Source organism: Solea senegalensis, linkage group LG16 (assembly GCF_019176455.1).
Source record: "Solea senegalensis isolate Sse05_10M linkage group LG16, IFAPA_SoseM_1, whole genome shotgun sequence".
Classification (NCBI taxonomy): Eukaryota; Metazoa; Chordata; class Actinopteri; order Pleuronectiformes; family Soleidae; genus Solea; species Solea senegalensis.
In genome coordinates, this window is record NC_058036.1 from 5,724,637 (window position 1) to 5,747,867 (window position 23,231).

General features: G+C 40.8%; 2 protein-coding genes across 4 annotated transcripts in view; one reads left to right on the forward strand and one right to left on the reverse strand.

The window, feature by feature from the left end:
* Positions 1–41: 41 nt before the first annotated feature.
* zdhhc22 (zinc finger DHHC-type palmitoyltransferase 22) lies at positions 42–4,296 on the reverse strand. The gene is made up of 3 exons (XM_044047018.1): positions 4,183–4,296; positions 2,397–2,976; positions 42–1,291 (listed from the first exon to the last, which is right to left on the reverse strand). The coding sequence occupies exons 2-3, from the start codon at positions 2,950–2,952 to the stop codon at positions 1,014–1,016; spliced, it is 834 nt and encodes a 277-aa protein (XP_043902953.1). The 5' UTR covers positions 2,953–2,976; positions 4,183–4,296; the 3' UTR covers positions 42–1,013.
* Positions 1,229–23,231, forward strand: part of tmem63c (transmembrane protein 63C) — a 33,176-nt gene continuing 11,173 nt past the window's right edge. The window contains exons 1-5 of one of the 3 annotated variants that reach the window (XM_044047013.1): positions 1,229–1,293; positions 5,542–5,683; positions 17,838–18,060; positions 20,978–21,057; positions 21,680–21,767. In XM_044047013.1, coding sequence (XP_043902948.1) covers positions 17,854–18,060; positions 20,978–21,057; positions 21,680–21,767 — 375 coding nt within the window. In that variant the 5' untranslated portion in view covers positions 1,229–1,293; positions 5,542–5,683; positions 17,838–17,853. Of the gene's footprint in view, positions 1,294–5,541; positions 5,684–7,374; positions 8,004–8,738; positions 9,021–17,837; positions 18,061–20,977; positions 21,058–21,679; positions 21,768–23,231 lie in introns of those variants that run through there. The other 2 variants (XM_044047012.1, XM_044047014.1) reach the window with 2 other exon arrangements.

The following is a 23,231-nucleotide window of genomic DNA, read 5'->3' on the forward strand; positions in this document are numbered from 1 at the left end:
CCCAGCTCAGACTGAAAATCCAACAGAAGAAGAACACTTTTTTTTTACATTTAAATACCTTTATTGGTGTAATAGTAGACAAAATAGCTCTAGAAAGTGTACTTAATGAAATCCAAAACACAGTATAACAGTGGAAAGTCTAGGGCTGCAACTAATGATTATGTTCGTAATCGATTATTATCTTCCTAATGAATTGATTAGTTGTTTGGTCCAGAAAATGTTAAAGAAAATGTCGATGTGTTTCTCAAACCTTGAAATGATGATGTTTTATCATGACATTGGCACTAATAGACATAGTAAATATAGAAGCGTCATTTAAGAGCTTGTATTAATTGTTTAAAAAGAAAAAAAACGCCCAAAACAGTTGGTTATTAAAATGGATTAGCAGCCCTAGAAAAGTCCTTATTATTGTTATACAACAGACGGCATCATTAGCAGTATACAGTAGTGAACTCATCTTTGGGGTCATGTACGATAGGATTTTATGGCACGTTGTGAATAATACCCCGGATATTACTATGGTAATCAGTTTCACTTTCCCCCCTATCTGTTCTTACAATGGAACACATCACTGTAGCTTCATCAGACTGTGAGTCACGTTCCCGTGAGTAGAAAACACCAGGTTCAAGCTTTATGTAACAAATAGTGTTTTTCTGTGTGCTAGCCCTTAACGTTAAGTGATTCATTGTCATAAGAACCTCAACACATTTTGACTGATTATCTCACAACAGACCAGTGGCATAATACAAACTTAAACATCTTCATAATTTCATGTAAGCAACTGTTTACGTCAAAAAAACCAAAAACATTTCTTAATACTGCTTTATAAGAACCTACGTAAAAGATACACCTATATATACTATGCATTTTCACATCATTATATGGCTCCTATCATTAAAGGAATGTATATACTAAAAGCTAAATATTGCAAAGTCATAAAGCATCCATTTTAAAATGATAACCTTATGGGAAGCATTTGGGAGAATGTGGATATGATGTTGTGTTTTTTCCACTCAATCTTGTTTCTGTGCGTCCATCTCATCCGTGCACGTCTCCACAGTCTGTACGGGCAGGATGAGGCCGAGGATCCAGCGCGTGCCAAAGACGTCCATGAGGTTGTTTCGCCAGGGGCTGTGATTGTCCACGAGCTGCCCTCTCTGCATCTGACACCAGGTCTGTCCCCGGGCCACCAGCAGGACCTGCTGGCAGCAGAACCCTGCACAGACCAGGCCGATGCCCAGCCACACGTACAGCATCAGCACGACAAACAGCTGCAAGCCTGAGATTGTTCCTGTGAGTAGAAATGAGTCATATGTCTTTAAAGGGGCGGTATGTAATACATTTATTACATTAGTGCTGCTTTTCCATGACGCTGTTGCAGCACAACTTGTGCTATGATGACTCCACCCACGTTGAGGGGGGTACTATACTAATGGAAACCGATACCAAACCGAGTCCAGCCGAGCTGGAACTGTATAGTGGAAAAGCACCAATAGGCATAAAATTATTCGTACGTTTGAAGTATTTTTACAATCAACACAGCATTCACAGTATTCGGCCGTGTAATTTCGCTGACCGCGGCTCGTTTCCCGATGAATTCACAGCTAACCAGTCAGAACAAATGTCGTGGATGACGTACAATCCGAACATTTAACGCGGCATCAATTGGGGGTGGGATGGCGTGTGCGACTCAAAATAGGTTTCACCGGCATTCACTCTGAGCTGCTGTTGCAACGTTATAATTCACGTCCGAATTGTTTGCACTTTTCTTCCGTCCGGTGTGCAAAGTCACTCCTTTGGAAAAAAAGGTCACTTGAGGGGTCTGAACACTCACTAAATATAGCGACAAAGTCACTAAATTGCTCAGCGTACTTCAGCACACCCTCTAGAGTTCCTGGTAATCTGAAAAGTCCCCTGTGGCGACTAGGTACTTCTTTCGGGGGAAAGTTTTTAATTGAATTTAATTTCAGTAGATTTGTCATGGTTTTTCAAAACTCCCGGGTAAATGAGAAAAGTTTCTGTGCCAGAAAATGGGCTCTCTGAATTGCAGTAAATGTTTTGATCACTTTAACCCTTCAGCTTCCAAAATGTCCATCTGGACCTTTTGTTTTGCTAATTTTAACCATAAAAGGGCCAGAAAATGTCCCATGAGTAAGTGCTGTTGCCCATTTTTCCAGAATAACTTCCAATATCTGGCAGTTCTTTGCACTTTACTGCATGTTAAAATATTGTATTAACAATTTTAAGTTGAAGTTTTATTTAGAAAAAATGCTGTAGTTGTATTTGTTTGCATTTCTCCGGCTTCCTGCAACAGCATGAGTGAAATTACCATAACAAACACATATTTCCTATAGCACAAACCGTCTACCCACAGTTTGAAAGTGATTACAACTCACCCATGAAGAAGTAGCCTGTGGAGAAGGGGAGAAGAGTCAGGAAGGTGAGTGGGTTCTCAAAGGAGAGGGAGTACTCCACTGTGAGGAAGGCCACGCCAAGAACCAAAGAGTACAAACACGTGCACGACGTGTAGATGCAGAACATGATGAAGTAGCGCATGTTTTTGTTGCCGATGCAGTTCCCCGTGAAAAAGCAGTGGTGGTCCCGCTTGAGAATGACTTTCTTACACAACTTGCAGAAGTGACGACCGTTTAGGAGGTAGTGAGCGTCCACCATGTCTGAGCAGTGCGGGGAGCACACTGGCACCCCTGTCTCATTGGCACTTTCAGCAGGATATTTGATAGTCATTATGTAATTCCCCAGCGCATTGAACATCAAGAACAGAAAAAACACCGTGTGAAGAGTCTTCGAACCCCCCGGTGACGTGTCAGGGTTTGGGAACAACGTTGGGATGAAGAAGCAGAAGTGTAAGATGAAGGTGACCGCAGTAGCTGTGAAGAAGTAGGCAGGTGCTACAGCGTTGAGGAGCCGCAGTTTTAACATCCTGGTGAACATGTCTGCGTGATAGTGAAGAAGAATCTGTAAGCAAGAAACCAGGTTACCTGTGTTCACATAGGACCCAACATGAATTTACATACAAAGCGAACGCACAGATATGAGTAGCCTTCGCTGGATTCGAAATTTTACAACTTTCGCGAAGAATCACGCTGAAAGGATATCCATGGAAAAAAATATTTATACATGTGAACCACTACTAATCATAAGACTTCCCTCACACTTACCTCCCTTTCCAGGGCATGTCGGAACTACGGTGGCCCTCAAAACACAGAAAGGATGACGTTTGTTGTTTGTTTGATAAATTTGTTCTTCAAAAAAAAAGCTAAACTTGGTGGCGCAAGATGGCCGCCTTTAGTGCCTATATTATTCTAAGGCGACCAAGACAAAATATTTAAGGCTGGGTCTAAAACAAAATGGGCTCTTTTACATGAAAAACCAGCAACAGTTGTGACAGTGCCATCTAGTGGGAATAGCATGTTTTTTCTCCAGATGCCGAATATAGCCAAAATGACAGCATCTGGTGGAGAGTAGTAAAAATGATTGATACCCAGATATATAAAATGTTTGTATTATGCTTTAATGGAAGTGCAAGTTCAAAAACTTGCAGTTTGAATGGGTTTCAATGGGACATTTTTTGCCCTTAATGGTATGAGTGTAACACTTGTTTGTACACGGTGTATTTTAGCCTTACTGTATAACAGGATCAAATAAAAATACACAATCTTGACAAAATTAAGTGCGTAAAATGCAACAAACAACAGTCCCAAAGTGATGTTTCACATATACAAACCAACGCGTGGGTAGTAGATTCTATTTCTGCTAATTAACCCTCCTAAATATGACTGCGCTCAGGAAAACTAACTTCTTCTGGCAAATGTGGGTCTGGAGATTCTCCAGGGGACTCAGAGCATTCTAAAAATATCTCAGTCTTTGTGGGTCCACAGACCAAACTAGTGAAGTCTCCATCACAATAATAACTTTATTTATGCAGAGCAATAGGCGTTTAAATCATTATCAAGTAGTAAACATCAAAACATGGAACCACAAATTGTAGCGTCCGCATGAAAACACCATGAAGACGCACAATACATTTCCTCTCCACTGTTTTTTTTTTCCCCATCTCGGGCGAAATTAGATGCCGTCAATCATTCTATCTCCATGACGACATAATTAAAACCACGATTATCTAAAGAGCGCATGTTTGTGATCGATCGGGCTGCGTCGTACCTGCGCGGTCCAGAGAGAAGAGGAGCTGTCCTTTCAGCACCACGGAGCCTCGGCTCAGAGCTCAGCAGCACCTTCATTCAAATGCACCGAGAAAGATAAACGTTGTTTCTCCTCTCACTGACGTCCTCACATCATTTAACGGCTGTCCTCTCCTTTGTCTAGCGCCGCCTGTTGGTCTGGATGCGTCTTTTTTTATTTGACAACCACCCAAAGCCACATATTGCTTTATTATTGCATATTATTAAAATGATTGTTATGTTTCTGTAATGGTTAATTAACTCTTTAACTGAAATGATATTTTTAATGCTAAAATATAATTAGTATTGTTCATGAATTTTCACATTCACTGTTTTCCAAAAGAAATAAGCAAAAAAAAAAAAGTATTTTGTTAAAATATAGTTATTTTCTTGCATTCCTGAACAGAACAAAAATAATGGTTTGAATAGTGGTCGTTTTAATCTTTTAATTTCTAGACTCAAATCAACAGGGTTATACAAAGGTAAATTCAGTTTGTTATTTGACACATAAATAACAATACCATTTTCAAGTTTTAAACAAGATTTCTAAAATATTTTCTTGTTTTTGTGAAAGTCTAATACATCAGTTAAGCACTAGATATGTGTGTGTGTGTACGTATATATACTGCATGTACACACACATACACACACACATTTGTGTATACAGTACATGTGTGCACGGGTGGATCACTGAACAGGCATTTTCGCTACTACGTTATTTATTTCGATATTTTTATGGGGCCCTGAAGCCAAAAAAAAACGTGTTATATTTTGTGATATATCTTAATAGGGGCCGCGTTAACACCATGGTTTATGTTACTCACCCCTTAAATCTGAAAGGGGCCCTTCAGCCAAAAAAAGGTGAAATTATATGATAACAGGGCCCCTCAATCATATATTATAATAATAATTATTATCATTATTAGCCATGTGTTGCCCGTCAAAAAGGACATGTAGCTAGTGGGAGGAGGAGAAACTGTAATATGCAGTGATATGAAATGAAGAAAACGACAAACAGGAATAGAAGATGCAAGGTAAACATGTTTCCTGTAGGTGGCGCTGCATCCTCAGTCATTTTACCTCCCACATGTGAACACTGTCATATTTGTGCTCTGGGTTTATTGTGTCGCTGCTATGGCCGGATACAATAATAAGAATGATTGATTAATATTTTGTTTTGTTTTTCTTCTTTTTTAAATTTGGTTTCAACATACTAATATGTATATATATATATTTTTTTTTTAATATTATCCTGGATGCCTCCCTCCCCCCTCCCCCCTAACAATAATAATAAAAAAAAATCAAAGCACTTGACGCTTCTGAGCAGGTGTGTCATTGCCAGACGGTCCCTGACTGAGGTGGGAGTTTCTCTTGTTTGGTGTTGGATAAAAAAAACCCAACCCAGCAGTATCTTCATCATCATCATCTTCAGCAGCAGCAGCAGCAGACGCCACCGATCAGGGATCAGGAGTGAGCTGTCCGAGGTGAGTGACGAGCCTTTGACTTATTCTTATCAATCCACTTTATTGACGCTCGCGAGCACCGGGAGCGGTGTGTTGGCGCTATTTGTGGCGCAATCGTTTCCATCAAGTTGCAGATCAGGAGGAGGAGAAGGAGGAAGAGGAAGAGGAAGGCGAGTGAGCGAGCAGCTACTGATTGTTTGTTTGTTTGTGAATGCTGCAGTCAACACACAGAGGCGCCTGATTGCAGAGACACGCGCGCACGTTTCCCCTCAACCCGCAAAAATCTGAAGATGAAACATGTTGAATTTCTAAATCAGCGTCTCTTCGACCTCGTGTGTCTTTATTTATTGCTTGGTGTGTACGATGACGCTTCCAGCGACGTGTAAACAGATGCAGCAACACCTTCCCACCCTTTTACTCCCCATGGAGCTTTTTTCTTTTATTAATAAGCACCAGTGATAAATATCATGTTTTTAGATACCATGTGACCATGCTGCCTTCTTCACTCTGTTTTTTTTTTTTGAATTTACATGGACACATAAAGAGCTGGCTGGTCAGTTGACCTGTTGAATTCATATTTCTTATTTCACAGCTGTTCTGCTGCCATTTGCACGTGAGTGTGATGAGAGGAAGTGGCCTTTAAAATGTCAGGTTGTCAGATAATGGCTTTGTGGTGTGGCACCGGCTGACACGGCTCAGGAACAAAGGTCTTGTTGTTTGTCCTCATGAAGAGGGACATTCAGGCATTTCAGTGAATATTAACGAGGCCACGTCACAGCCCATCTGAAGATAAATCACAGTTATGATGGTAATTAGAGTCGGTCATTAATTAGACAGGATCTCCGTCCAGTTTGTCCATAAATAGACACATTAAAGGCTTTCAGCATTTTATTGGACGTCTGTGATTACTTATATAATCTCATCTACACCAGAGGCCTCAAACAAGCGGCCCACGATTTAACGTCAAGTTTATTTATTTTGCATCAGATGTACTTTTATAGTGAACTATAATGTACTTTTATTTTGAAATCCGTGATATGATTCTAATTGTAAATTCTTATCTCACACCCTGAATGATCTGTTACCCACTGACCAGACTAGGCGCTCAGTGGCCCCCCACAGGTCATTAACCCTAAGGTTTACTGTAAAACATGAGGAGCCTTTGAAGACTGGTGACCACTGTAGTTGTTGAGTGCAGTAAGCAACAGATGTGCGAGTTTTCTTGTTCAGTGTTTGTTGATGCAGGCGAGGAGGGGAATACCTTTTAAGTGTATGTACTTTGTGCACCTTTTGACTCTCTTGTAATTTTGATTTCTCCGTCTGTGGCTGACAGAGGTCGAACACTCAGTGGGCTTTCACTTTAATTTGTAATCAGTGTGAGGATGAGGGGAAAAAAAGCATCACACATACAGTACATTAATATTTCACGGGGCTCAGATTGAAAGGAGAGCTCGCAATAGTGGAATGGATACAGAGTCTACACACACTGAGAAATAAAACAGTAGTCACTTGTTTTACTTCTGAGAAAATCATATATTATTTTTTTATGGACAGCTCCCGCTGAAGACGATCAAACAAGGGACAAGCAGTGAAGTGGGTTTAAAAATAGTCCATGAGGTATCACTCCTTCCATTTTTGCAAAAACATCAATGAGTTTGTCCAGTGTCACATAAAAGAGCCTCAGAAATATTAAAGATCAAACCTGGAGGAGCAAAAACCTTTCTACAGTATTTCCCTGTTTGGCCATAAATCCATATTTCTATTATAGATGTTATTCTAAAATATATTTATTATTATTACATGATGCAGTGTTTCTCCCACAGTAGTGACAATATATTGTTATAAATCGGTATCCGTGTCGGTCCAGTCGTGGACAAATGAAAATGTGATGCAATCCAAAGAAATCTTGCAACGTGAGAAAGGAAAACGGGCTCCAAAAAACAAAACGATGCAAAACCGAAAACCACGCACGAATCCCAAAACGCCAGCTGGAGCAAAAACACCGGCATATTCAATAACGGAAGTGCTCCAGGCCTGTGGGGGGCGCTGTTGTGCAGCTCTACGACCAGCTATTACGATACTCTGGGACTACTTCCTTCTTATTTTATTAAAAGGCCTGGTCATGGATACAGGTTGTCCTCCTGTAACCCCGCAGGTTTTATGATCAGTGTTTTAAAACTGCAGGCGGCTGAGTAGCTGGAGCCACGTCGGTCATTTCCGCGAGCCCAGAGGAAGAGAAGCTGCGGCAGATCACTGGAAGCCTGGAGGAGGATTGGCTGTTAGGCCTCTGTGTTGTTCTGCTCGTCATTCCAATTGTAATGGCTGTTCTGGTTTTTTCTGTGTGAGTCTCGGCAGTTATTAACACGCAAGGCATTCATCTGTTGTTGTGTTTCCACTTTGTGCGTGACGTGAAGCTGGAGAGGAATATTTTCAAGCTAACGGCCCTTTTATGAATCGAGCAAACAAATATGAACCACAAAATGAAAACAACGCAAATTGCAAATCAAATATCGATTTAATCATTCGGAAATATTGTTTTTTATTTGTTTGGAATGATCCGAGTTAGTCACAGGCTTGGAGTCTGGAGCTGTCTGTCTGGAGCTCGTTCCCCAGGTTTTCCCTGTCGACATCCGACAAAATAATTGTAACCTATTCTGATCATTACAATTATTTTGTCAGAGTCTATGACTACTTCCGCTTAGCCTGTGTGTGTGTATATATATATATATATATATATATATATATATATATATATATATATATGTATATATATATATATGTATATATATATATATATGTATATATATATATGTGTGTGTGTGTGTATACATGTATATGTGTATATATATGTATATATATATATATATATGTGTGTATATATATGTATATGTGTATATATGTGTGTATATATATATGTATATGTGTATATATATATATGTGTGTATATATGTATATATATATATATACACACACACACATACATATATATTTAAATTCTTCATTATAATGTAGAATATATATTTAAATATATATACTTCATTCATAATGTCAGTAAACACTTTCCTGAGAAGTTAATAGTCTCAATCATGGTTGCCAAGTCTGCTTATTATAAGCAGCTTTAGCCTTGTTTTTCTTACAAATATTTGTCGTTGCAGGTTGCAGAGGTTTTCTTGGGCTTGTTGCTGAAGTGCACTTGTGTGTTTGGACGTGTTCCCAGCTCCATGAGTTTGATAGTTCTGTCCAGAACCCCTCCCTTTCCCCACACACACAGGTGACAGCAGACATTTTCCCCACCCACACCCTGCTTCTGATTGGCTGTGATCCTGATGGCAACGAGCACGAGCCAATCAGAGGGAAAGTAGGTTGATTGTTTGTTTTTTTTTCCCCGGTTGGGAACTTGGGAAATCTTGAGTGATGATCTGATACAGGAGAGTGTTATCTTCCTATTTATGATGTTTAGGAAGTTTAATTATCAAACAAAATTGGTTTGCAAATGTTCATATCCCATCTATTTTATACATGTGGTCATTGTGCTGATGTTTTGGTGAAGTTTTTTTGAGCGAGGGAGCGAGAAGCGGCTTGTTTTCATAGGCCCGGTTGCTTGTTTCTCTCTCTCGAGATCTGGCAACACTGGTCTCAATTGCGAGTGTCAGGTTCTCTTTGGTAGAACATGATGTCAGTGCTGTTCCACTTACAGGAAAATGAATGATAAAACGTGGCGCCTATAAGTGGACACCAGTAGGATATCTGTCAACTTGTGGTTGCAAAAATCTGAGTTTATTTTTTCAGCTCCCATTTTTAATTCATGTCAAGCGCTTATTTACAACGATGCATGATTTACTTGTCGTGCACGGTGCAGAGAATGTGCAGGTTTCAGCTAACATGCCAGACTCACTGAAGCCAGAAGAGAGTCCTAATAATGAGGGACGGGCCCAGACCTCACAGCAGCAGCAGCAGCAGCAGCAGCAGACACACAGTTCTCCCTGGGGAGTCTACTGAGCATGTGCGGACACGGAGCAAGCAGGTGTTGTGTTTGTTGAGCACCTCTCCGGTCATGTTATGGCTTATTCAGCCTTCAGAACCAGGGGACGGCTGAGGGAGCGGACACACACCAGTGATCTGTGATGGTGTCTCGTGTGATGGAGGGAGAGTGAGCTGTGAAAAGAGTAAAGCCTCCCCCCTCCTCCCTCCCTTCCCCTCCACTGAGCAGGTGGTGAGCAGATTGTGTGAAAAACCTCCGTCCCTTTCTCCTCCTTAGGCTGGGTTTGCCCCTCATCATCCCCCCCTCCCCCCCCAACAACCATCAGAGCAGAGGAGCTGAAGAATGAGATGCACCCAACGAAGCACAGGAATAAACAAGTTATCAATGAGAGACTGGCAATATCGTTGGAAGAATTTAATAGAGGAGTCAACTCATTTTATAGACATATTTACAGTATTTTAGATTATGTTCTTAATTTTCTCAGTACAACACAAGAATAGGTCTGGATTAAACTGCTGTTTTTCATCCTTAAATGTGGAATACCTGGGAACTCATCTTCATCTTCTACATTCATGCGACTTGACTCGACTTGCTTGGTTGCTGCGAGAATGACTTTGGACTTGTTTGCCGCAGGTGCACCCTTGGTAAATCGCCGTGGGAATAATACACAACTCCTTTTATGGACATCCTGGGAATGTGCGTTTATAGGTCACATATTAGGGCTTGATTTTTCCGTCTTCTTACGTGATGTGGAGTCAAAGTTCATCATTCATTTTATATTGCATAGCCCTATATGACGCATTTCCAAATTTCACAAATTCAATCCTATTTAAAAAAAAATATGAATTGTGTTCATATAATGTGTGTGTATATATAGATTGCCTAGGTTGTGCTGGAATAAAAGGGATATAAGACATATTGCACATCATTATAGCCCCTGTAAATACGTTTTTACATATTAAATAGTGGGGGGAATTTAGCATTTAGCAGCCTAAATGCCCTGTGACTCAAGACTTGGATACGTGTGTGTTACAATATGACAGTTGCCATCCAATGGTTGGGAAACAACAAGCTTAAAAGAGGCCCCTCTTTTAATGGTCCAGTGTGTAAACATTAGTGACATCTAATGGTGAGACTGCAACAAATACTCTATCAAACAAATATTCAAATTCTACATATTTGAAAAGCAAACTTTTCATATGCTTGGGTGAAGTTTGTGTCCATAGATGTGTTCAGTGTTGGTCTCTTGTGTCACGTATGAAGTTTCGTGGTGATCGGTTCGCTGTATGTTAAAGTTAAAGGACACTTCCTGTTTTGTGGCGAGTGTTCGGAAATTCGCCGAATTTCCGATGGTTGCCGTGGCCAACTCCTGTTGGGTCAAGTAAGTGTGTGTTTGTGTAGGCGTTTTTTGAGGTCGCTTTTGTGTTGGATATGAAGTTTCGAGGCGATCAGTCAATGTATGGTGAAGTTGTAGGGAAAACGACTTCCTGTTGAGTTGAGGCCATGGTTCTGATTGACTTTTTTGCTCGTGTTGGTCTATAACATCTTCCCACCAAGTTTCGGGAAATTCGGTGAAACTCAATTTTGGCTCAGTTTTCACCTTAGGGGGCGACTTGAGCAACACAGGGGTTGCGGCTACTATGACAATGTCACATTTGAATGCCTCTTAAATGCTACTGGACCGCTACTAACTGTCAGTTAGATGTGGGATGACTCCAGAGAATCCTCTTTATCGTCCAATTTCGAGACAACATGCAGAGGACGCTTACAAATATAAGCACGCGTACATATTCTAGTAGTTTAGGGGCTTTGGGACGGAGCCGATGACAGGAGGGGAAATGTCAAAGCTCTTCATTTGCATGTGGTTGTCACTGTCTCAAACGTAAACACACCAGTGACAGGGGACAAGTGTGTGTGTCATAAAAGACACCGGCACCTCTGAGGCACTTATTCTTTTATTTATGGTAATTGCAGGTTTTCCACCTGGGGTGCTCTTTTGTCTTACACTGTCTGGCAGATGGGTGCAGAGGTGTGGAGGTCGGTGCAGGTTCACGTTTTAATTTACGGCTCATTTCTCTGGGAAAAGACGACGACGTCTCTCTCCCCCTGTCCTCCTCCTCTCTCATTCCCTCAGGGTTTGTGTAATTCATCTTGAGCCGACTGAAACTCAGGCGGCGGCAGCAGAGAAACCGCTCCCATCGCAATGCTTTATGCTGTTGATCCGACTTTGGCGCAGCTGAAAATGAGGTTTTGAAATATGGTTAATTGTGCAGAGCTTTTGCAGTCGCAGTGATTTTTTTTTTTGTTTGATTGTTTTTATTGATTTAACGACGACATAGATTCAGATTGTCATGTCAGCATGACGAGGCACTTTTGACAGAGTCGGGTTCAGTGATTGAAAGGATTGTTAAAGTGAGTAGTGGATGCTGTGAATGATTTGAAAATATTTGATACCAGTATGACATCACTGAATTTATATGGTTTTATATGTTTGGTTTGATAAATACAGCCAATGTGTTTATTTTAACCATAAAAGGACCAGGGAATGACCCATTTTCCAGTAGAACTTCCAATATTTGGCAGTTATGTACATTTGACTGCATGTTAAAATATGTTTTTAACAATTCAAAATGAAGAAAAACACACTACAGTGTTAAATTAGACATTTTAAGTGTATAAAACGGATTTACTATATCATTTGTTAGAGTCTTTGTCTCTCAACGTGCAAAAAACAGGCCAAAAAATAGAAACTATGTGCGGGTGTTCTTTCCACTCTCTCTTCTCTGGCTTCCTGAAACAGCGCATGTGAAATTACAATAATAACTCTTGAACAATTTAGAAATAAAAATAACTGAAAAAAACTGTTCACAAAATAAATAATTCACTTAAATACTCATAAAGATATTTTTTTTTTTTAAATGATCAGTTTAAAGTTCCCTTTAAGGGATTAAAATGAAGATTTGTTCTCAAAATGGAATCATGGACATGTTCAAAAAACTATGTATGTATATGTGTATATGATAGCACCACTTCCTTTCAAACTGGCTTTCAAAATAAGAGCCACTGATTTCAGCTTTTTCCTACTTCTTCTATCAGACTTTTGCCATAACGTTCTATAAAATATAATAAAAGTTTTAATGTCTTTTCAAAAGCCTCACCAAAGAGAATTTTAAATATTTTATGTCTTATTGTCAACATTTTTTGGGTCACATCTGTGGCTTTTGTTGATTTGTTTTTGGGATTTGTCTCATGTAATAATTGTAATAATGGTTTGCACTTCCAGGTCACCATAGTAGGTCCTTATAGGGATATGTGTATTGAGTAATACATATACATATACTGTACATATACAAATACAAATACTAAGAATGAACAAAAAAACAGTATAATAAAAAGTAGCATCAAATCAATATCCCCATAGAGAGCTGTGATTGAGACTGGGACACAAAGGAGTTCTCAAACCAAGTAGCGTTCACCAAACACTGTGTTTCTCATGTGTTTCTCACAGCAGGGGAGCTTATTATCATAGAACACAACAGAATCACTTCATACATTTAAAAGATATTCTTAAAAAAACAAAAACTTGTATTTTGGTTTTTTTTTTTTTAAAACAGTGCTGTATAATTTTAGTCTGACTTTGTCACTTTCTTACAACGCCAGCTTTACCGGCGTTCTTACCTACAGTTGTTTTATGACTTTGACCTAACAGGAAGTGCCAGCTTTTATCCTCACAGAAATGAGGATAAAAGCTGTAAATATGAACAGAAATGATGTTTTTATTGAATATAACAGCTATTTGTTCATATATAAACGTTATGTACAGTTTTAAGCCGAAATGTGTAGCTGGTAACGCCACAGAAGATGATGCTGCGTTCAGGGAAGCTGATTGAATCAAAATATTAGGAAGTGAGCGATGACAGATGTGTGGATTGAATAAGGGTTAATTGCGAGTCATCGGCCTTCGCCAGGGATAATCATTTCTCTTCCACACAGAAACTCCTCATCTGTTGTTTCCTGGTATAATAAGCAGATGAGCTGGTCCGACTTGGTCTACAGGAGGTTTTATCTCTTTAAAACAGGGTGAAAACAAAGTGCTTCAAATTATAACACAATATTCTATCGTGATATATCGCAATTAAAATATTCATGATGCTATTTGACAGAATTTTAAAGTGAAAGTGGTTGTTTTGGCATTATGTATGCTGTATAATAATAATGATGATGAAGAAAAAACAATATTCATAATTCAAAATAAATTTATTCATATAAAGAGCAGACAGAGGATTTAAATAGAATTGAAAGTGTATTGCATTCACTTAAAATAGTTAAGTGAATTTTTTACGCAGGTTTTTATTTTTTTGTTTTTATTTACATGTTTTTTTGGGGGTCTGTTTTTACGAGTTTTTTTGGGGGGTCTGTTTTAATGTGTTTTTATTTCGGGGTCTTTTTTTTACATGTTTTTTTCGGGGTCTGTTTTTACGTGGTTTTTTTTTCGGGGTATGTTTTTACGTGTTTTTTCAGGGTCTTTTTTACGTGGGGTTTTTCAGGGTCTTTTTTACGTCGTTTTTTTTGGGTTCTTTTTTCACGGTGGGTTTTTTTCTGGATCTTTTTTTTACATGGGGTTTTTTCGGGGTCTGTTTTTATGAGTTAGTGAGTTTATTGTTTTCTTGGGGAAATTTGTTTTCACAATTTGTATGCCTCACAAAAAAAAGTCACAGTAGAAACAAACAAAAGAAAAACCATAACATACGTTACATATATGGCTTTGTTTTGTTTAAGGTGGACATGGCTGAAGGTATTAGGCTTCTGCTGAAGTGGGCTTTATTGTGATGGTAGGAGTTGGAAATGGTGATTGAGTGGGTGTGCGTGGTGTCCTGTGATATTGCATGTGCGATGCAAGTGTTGGCCTTGCTGTTTCGTTCTTGTGGGTTTGAAGTTCGTAGACTAATTGTTTTTGTGGCAGTGTTGGTTATCTGAATGAGTTTTTTTTTTGTTTGTTTTTTTACAGTGAGGAATGTTAAGGAAACCAGTGGAGCAGTAACGGAAAGCAATACCAAGCTGAGTAGTCGAGCCGTGCCGCGTTGTGCTTGAACGGTATAGTGGAAAAGCGCCATCACTCAGTGAAATATCGCAGTGTTTACGCACGCGAGAGAGAGATGAATGTTAAACTGCTGAGTCACGTGGTGACGTTTTGTCCAAATGTTGTGTGAGAGCAGAGCAGAGCGTCACTGCTCTGGACATGGAAAGGAAGAGCTACACCGTTGGCATTAGCAGGCGGCAGCTTTCTTTACTGAGTGACTCATCTGGTGCAAGAAGACGACCAGTCTTTTTTTTTTAAAAAGCTTTTGCATTTTCAACTTTTTTTCTCACTCTTTTAAAGCAAGTTTAGTTGTGTTTTATTCACATTTTACTCTCCGGGGTTTGTTTGCTATTTCTGTACAAGCCTTTATTACTGCAAATACAGTTTAGGATATATGTTGTATTATTACCCGAGGATTGAATGGATCTAAAAAAAAAGTAAGCGGTAACACTAAGCACACTTAGACTGAGCCTGACTGGGTTGCCTTGTATTTTCATATCTCTGTTCTTGACCAGGCCACACGGTCGGTGTAGTGGTTAGCACTCTTTGCCTTTGCAGCAACAAGACTCAGGTTCGCGACCCGGTTGGAACGAGGGCCTCTCTGCATGGAGTTTGCCAATAGCAATATGGGGATTAGGTAAATCGGACACTGAGGTGTGAGAGTAGATGGTTGATTGTGTGTGACGGACTTGCGATCTATCCGGGGTGTACCTATCGCTGAGATTCACACAGCACCAATCCCTGCGACCCTCATGTGGAGGATAATGTGGTAGAAAATGGATGAACGTTCTTCACCAGACTCCTCTGATCACTGATCCCGCTCACCTCCAACTAGTGTTGTAGTACTCCAGATCGGTCTTGGTCTCGATACCACTTTTTGAAGGTCTCGTCTCAGAATCGACTGCATTTTTACTCGGCCTCAGACTAAGTGGACTCTGGATTTTATATCAAGACCGGTCAAGACCACAACTGTGGGGATATCAATAAATTGCCTGTGCATTTTTGGATTACCTTGTTAATATCATTACTGTGATTTTGCGTAATTCGCATTGCTTCGGGTACAACCAATAACTTGACCCCCCCCCCACAAAGGTGCACGTGAGTGCAGGAGAAGAGGCCGTGAGAAGATGTCAGCCAACTCCTCTATAAGAAAATTTGGTTACCTGAACCACAAAGACTTTTTGTGTATAAATACCTCCAAACGAAAACACAGCGCAACGTGTAAATTCTGCAACGCGACGCTAACGGAGACGGCTGGGACCACGTCCAGCTTTTACTGCCTCGGTCTTGGTCTCGTCTCGGTCTCGAGCCCTCAAAGTCTTGGTCTTGTCTTGGCTGCAGGTTTCTGTCGCACAAGCAGGAAAAGGCTTTTCAACGTTGTGATAAATCAGTGGAGAGCTGTGATGGTGCAGTTTTGGCTGCGACTCTTGTTACCGCTGCAGCCCAAACACCATGACTACACCGCCGCAGAGCAGCCGGCCTCTGTGTCACGAGTCTGAGGATGGATGTGGTTCACTCGGGAGACTTTCTCGGTATTGATGGACAGCTTTGTCAGCACTCCGCAAGCGCTGCTCCATTTTGTTGGACTGTTTATTCAGCGTGCAGTGTACACAAGCTGAGCAGCTGGAATTCGGGACTGTATTGATCGAAGGCAGAGAGAGAGTGTGCGTGTGTTTGTGTGTGTGTGCTGCTGGAGGACAGATGGTGCAGGCTTACGCTCCGTGGTCATGGCAGTGTGAATGATCATATCCTGTGCATGCTCCACAGTCACTGTGGTCATTACTGTCTGGCCCAAACGAGCTGTTCAGACCCGGTTAGCCGAGAAGTGTCTTCATGAAGTTTAAACTCTTCTCTTCGCGGTTAAAATTGACTCGTTATTATCCTCCAAATCTGTCATGTGCTCAGTTTGGTTAACGTCATAATGTGTCATCTACCGCTTCCATTTGTCGGATGCAAAGACGCGGACACGAATCAATATGTGCTAATGGACTTCAGTGGCCGCTCGTAAATGCTTTTATAATTGCACTTAAAGTGATCGACAGATACTCGTCTCTGATGAAACTGACTCGCAACAACAACGTTAAAATGAATCACTTTCCATTACATCTTCAGTTCAGTGGCCATTGTCGTCGCCCCAGCTTTACTCTTTGTTTACATTTTAAATGCCTTTTTTTATAAGTATTCAGCAGAGTTTGTAATTATCTTGACAGCATTTTTTGTTTTTGAAGTTCACAGACGGCTGGTGTAGTGCAGAGGCCTCAAATTGAAAAGACCTGGGGGCCACAAATCTCTTATGATGGAGCAATAACAACATTTGTGACGAAGATTTGCATCATTTCAAAATAAAAGTGTTTGTTTTGATGTGTAGTGATATATAATTCCCTTTTTTTCTTTTTTAAAAAAAGGATGCAAAATGAATTTTAAAATATCAAAAACAAACATTTAAGGTTGAAATATTGCCCTGAATTGCTTTAAGTGGTGGGCCACATGAATTTGTTTGATTTTTGTATAAAAAAATTAATTAGTTTTAATTCATTTTTAGAGAGGGTTTGTAGGTTTTCTTAGTTTTTATTTCTCATATTAGTTTCTTTAGTTCTTTGAGACCTCGGGTGTTATGGTTAACGCTGTTGCTTTTGTAGCTAAAGACTTGGGTTTGCGACCCGGTCAGAACAAGGGCCTCTCTGCATGGTGTGTGCATGGATCTTCTCCCCCGTGTGTGCGTGGGTTTTCTCCAGGTTTCTTCCCACAATCCAAAGAAAATTAGCTCTCTAAATTGACCGTAGGTGTGAGGGTGGAAGGTTGGACTGCCGACTTTGACCCTATGTCAGCTGGGATTTGCACCAGCGGCCCCGCAACCGTCATGTGAAGGAAAAATCAGTAGACTATGAACGAATGAATGCTCATTTTGCAATCAGGCACCTCATGTTCAATCACACTGGCATATATGTGCTGTGGTTTACTGTTAATTTACCTCTAAATGGGAACGTTATTTACAAAATTGACATCACGTTCTATTGAGAAAGACTGGCAATTGAGATCTTCACTTTTCAAACCTGAAAGCTTCATTCATTCAAATATTTGAATACACGCTCCATGCTTCTGTTTTTCCTCAGGTATGGTCGAGTGCTGATGGCGCAGCCGCCGTTTGCGACGAGAGCACTCCCTGCGGAGGGGAGCGCCGTGGAGCTCAGTGTTCTCGGCTTCCTGGAATCCTTCAAGGAAGATAACAGCACGGCCGAGATATGCTATCACTCCCATTCCCGCAGCAGCGTCCTGCAGGGCCTGCCGTTTGGAGGGGTGCCCACAGTACTCACCATCAACGTGTTGCTCTGGATGGTACGCGCGCACACACATACACACACGTACACACATACACAGGGAGCATCAAAGGAATACTTCACCAAATTGCATTTAGCTTATTTAAATACAAACCTGCTCCTTTTTTTGTTATGTGCCCACCAGTGACACTTTGTCTTGTTAGCGTAACTGTTAGCAAAGATGGCGGACACTGTTTTGTATTTAGCTTTGTATTGCTAGAATAGGGGTAGTATTTTTGAAAAATTGTGCTTCCCATCCTCAGTTTCCCCTGAGTTCCCTTGTTAGCGTAACTGTTAGCAAAGATGGCGGACACTGTTTTGTATTTAGCTTTGTATTGCTAGAATAGGGGTTGTATTTTTGAAAAATTGTGCTTCACAACCTCAGCTTCCCCCGAGTTCCCCTGTGCGTAACTGTTAGCAAAGATAGCGGACACTGTTTACATTCTGGGAATGAGGTCCCGTCGGAACCCTCTAGAAAGTACAGAATTAGCATTGCAGTTTCAAGCCTTGGACCAAGTGTCACTGGTGGGCACGTGACAAAGAAAGGTCGGGGGAAAGGTCAGAGCCTTGAAACTGCAACACTAATTCTGCACTTTTTAGACTCACTTGAAGGGGGTGGGACCTCATTCCCAGAATGTAAACAGTGTGCCGTCAACACCGGGTTGAAGTATCGCGTCTAGTTCTGATACAAAGAGACAGCCAGACATGGTCACAGGGAGGAAAGTGTCTCACAGACGTCCTGTCTGCAGCGCCTCACTCTGCTCTTGACGATAACAAAGCACAACAGCGGCGTCAGCACACCAACGTGTGTGTGAAATCCACTGTGACATACGCTGTGTTAGAAACATGTCATTTCACAAACACACAGATTTGTGCAGCTATTCTTGTTGGAACACTGCAATGATTACCATTTTTGTGGCCTAAGCCAGGGGTGTCCAAACATTGGGGCAATGGGTCCCTTTCAGAACTTTATTTTCCATGTCACAATTATCATTTTTAAATGGCAATGTAACCACGCAGGAGTGAACAGATGAAACAATTATGCCTTCCTTTCACATCTGGAGTCAGATAACATATTAATATAATCGTAGGTGAATGCATGAATCTGTCTCTCACGGCAGGGTTACAAACCCAGAGGTGGAAAGTAATGAATTACATTGACTCGCGTTACTGTAATTGAGTAGGTTTTCTGTGTACTTCAAGTACTTTAAGTCATTTTTAAATTTGTAATTTTTACTTAAGTATGTTTTTTTTGGAAGTACTGTACTTCACTAATGTTTTAAATCACCTAAATAAATGGTGAATGATGAGGACAGGTGAATGGATGATGAGGACAGGTGAATAGATGATGAGGACAGGTGAATGGATGATGAGAACAGCTGAATGAATGATGAGGACAGGGGAATGATGGGGGCAGGTGAATGAATGATGACAGGTGAAGTAGTGAGGACAGGTGAATGATGGGGACAGGTGAATGATGGGGACAGGGGAATGATGGTGACAGGTGAATGAATGACGAGGACAGGTGAATTGGCTTTAATTAAGTTCCCCGAGTGAGTGAGAAAATTAAAGCATTTGTGACCTTTGACCCATTTTGACTGAGACATTATGTGTTTACATATTTTATTTTGTCATCACTTTAATTTGTAAAGGTTTGCCTTTAATTAAAAACAATTCATGTGAGATGTGTGTCCCCTTGTGACTAAGTAACTTTTACTCTGCATAGATTTTAAACAAGCAACTTTTTTTACTTTTACTTGAGTACATTTTTAGACCAGTACTTTTACTTGTACTTTTACAAACAAATTTCATGCAGCGATCTGGTACCTATTGTCAAATAGCTTCACGGGCAATTCACTTATGGGTTAAAGCGTTGTACTTTGGTGTGGTTCAACACGGGTTTGACCTTTCACCTCTGCATACGACCTATACTTAGTTATTACTTTTCGTTGGAGGAACAGCCTAGTGTGTAAATAAGATGCTTATAAACTAAATCTGCGATACTAAGGTGAATTCTAGTACATGGTTTGCAAATGTCTCATGTAACTTGAAAGTCAGGGTTATGTTTTGAGATTTATGGGCTCGTGAGTAGTTTCAGCTCGACGCCCATTAAGGGACTAAAGGTCAGGATCGATGCTGCTCATATTTTGATTTTAAAGTGCGTGCGCAGCTCTGCAGAGGCAACTAAATCTGGGATGTCTTTTGTGGAACAAAGTGCAGTAAATGTCATCAAATTGATCCCCTCAGTTTACAGCTTAAAGAAAAGTCCTTTTTACCCAGAGTGGGCATCATAATCCCGCCCTTGCTGTCACTGTTGTGCTCTTTACTCGTCCTCTCCTCCCCCTCGTGTATAAAGGGTGTCTGCCAAGTGTGTTTACAAACACTGTCTCCCCTCACGTCTCCGGAAAACACCGCCTCTCCCGTTGAAGTCGTCCGTTCCAGCCTCGCTCGCGCTGTCAGGACGTGGCGCGCTTGATCTCTGCATGGATGTCACACTCAATCTCCCTCCTCCGTGTTTTAATTGGCTCGTCTCTTTTCTTTTTTTTTTATTGCCGCCTGGTCGTCAAGACAACACTGACGGCTTGAGATTCGTCTCATAATGACAAACAAGAGTCAAAGCGTGTGTGTGTCCCCTAACCCCCTTTAGGGACTTTAGGAGAACATGCCCACGCATCAGGAGTGTGATGGAATGAAGACATCTTCTTTAGCCCACTGACCACACTCATTGATCATCAGTGCATGCTGACCTCTCCCCGGTAGTTTCCAAGACAACCGTGAACTACTCTAAAGCAAGGAAAATGGCTCATTATTTGCTGAACCTGAGAGACGGGCCTCGCCTTTTTAAATCGGGCGGTATGAAGAGGACGTGGTTACGTGTGTGCAGTTGTGTGACACCTAACACTGTCATGTTGGTTTTTTTTGTACACGTCTTCCAGTTGTTCTTGCTCGTCTTCTCCTGTCTGAGGAAGGCTGCCTGGGACTACGGCCGTCTGGCTCTGCTCATGGAGAATGACAGGTGAAGCCTTCACTTGTTTTATTACAGTCTACACTTAAGATGGAGAAGGAAGTCTCAGTGGGACTGTGCTTGAGTTCCGAGAGCTGCAGTATCTACCTCCCTCTGCTGGTTATAAATGATACTACAGGGAGAGCACAAGCGTTCTCCCTCAAGTGACAAATATGATTCTTTACGTCTAAATAATTTGTTTTTTTCTCGCATTTAAAGATTATTATAGAACTATTGATAAAATGGTAAATAAGACTAGATTAACTTTTAATAAAAGGTGGTCATGTGCAGTGTTTCTGCCAATACAGGAGCTGCATATACGTATATATACAGTTATTGAAGATGACAATTTTAGTTCACAGCAGTTTTCTAAGTTTCCTGTGGGATCATTGTTTTTAAAAAGGAGTGTTTCTTATAAAGAAAGGATCATTTTTATGTATTTTTATTTTATATTTAAGATAACAATTTCAGTTCACGACAAGTTTATGTTAAGTGTCCTATAAATAAAGGATTCTCCAGTTGAGTGTATCATTACGTGAGCATCAGATGAAGCTCACACCCCTCTTTTATGGGATATATACTGTCAGTGTGATGATCCTGATGTGTCTTTGTGTCTATTCTCTGTCCGTGTCAGCCTCACGTCCCTCTTCTATGGAGAACCCAGTGAGAAAGAGAAGTCTCCGTCAGAGTCCAGCCCGTCTGACTCCGAGACCAAGGACATGGTGAGTGATCACCATGAAAATCACCAATTTGTTTGATAGGATGAGTTTGTCATGAGCTTTAATCTGTGAAATGAATCATGTATTCATCCCATCGAGGGCTGCAATCTGTGTTGTGAGCGTTGGACATTTGGATAATATCACTATGTGCAATGCGACCCAATGCTCCTTTTGCATTGTGTGTTCTGCAGGCCTTGTAGCCTCGTATTCAAAATTGAAAGTGTTTATTGTCATATGTGCAGTAAGAAAGCACGTTTTCTCTGTGCACTGGAGTTCTTTCTTTGCTGTCCACACAAATGCCAAGTTAAAAGTCAGAGAAATGGACACAAAGTAAAAACAAATGACACACAATAAGGGCAGTATAACGTGACATTTTTAAGTATTACTCTGCATGTGTTTTTATAACTCCTATCAGCTATGTGGGAGTCTGATGACAGTGGGAGAGAAGGATATGAAAGGTCACTCGTTAAAGCCGTTCCAAAAAGATTTGTTCTCGGAGGAAAAAGCCCGCACAGACATTAAGACGTTTCACATTTTCCATCCGCTGCGTCTGGCGTCCGAGCTCTGCGGCGCGGAACCACACTAGCCCAACGATTCGAGATGGAAAACGTTCCACTGTCTGTCGCTTTTGCTGCAGCTCAGTGCACAGAACAACAAATGTGTAGTTTTTGGAGGAGAACGAACCCTCAGAGTTTTATTTCACGGCCGTGGTACACCTGTTCAACTTCTTTTTAGCACTTAGAAACTGCTTTTCTGTGTCTACAGAAGCTACAGGAATGTGCGTTACAGACTGCGTTATATCCTTTTTTCAGCACAACTTAGTCAAACCTGAGCAAAAATTGCTCAAAATGCTTAAAATCGGATTTAATATGGAAGTGCGTCACTGTTCAAAGTTCACTTGACTCATTTTTTGAAATAACAAAAATGAAATAAAAACCGTATGTTTTGTGACTTCTGCACACTTATCACTACTTTTTCCACTTGGAAGATCCCTTATACACAAAACATTTTGTATTATTCCTACGGCAATTTACCAAAGGTGCACCTGCGGCACAGATCCGTGCTGCGTGAGCACTAAGGGTTAACTCGGCGGTAACTCGATGCATTCAGGCACGTAGACGTGGTCAGAACGACCTGCTTATGGCCAAACTAAACATACAGTAAGCGTGGGGGAAGAAAGTGACTTTGAACATGGCATAATGATATGTGCCACATGGGCTGCTCTGGAGTTTTTCCCAAAACTGCTGATCTACTGAGATTTTCACACACAACCATCTGTGGGGTTCAGAGAAAATGGTCCAAAAAAAAAGAGTTCAAATATCCAGTAACAGCTCTCTGGGCAAAAAAGAGAATTCCACACCTGCCTCTTTACTGCTGCGTGTCCTGTGAACCCTGTGAAGTGGAAAGCGAGTGCACACGGCACATGAACGGATTTGCTCATCGCATCACTCCACATGGTGCCTGGAA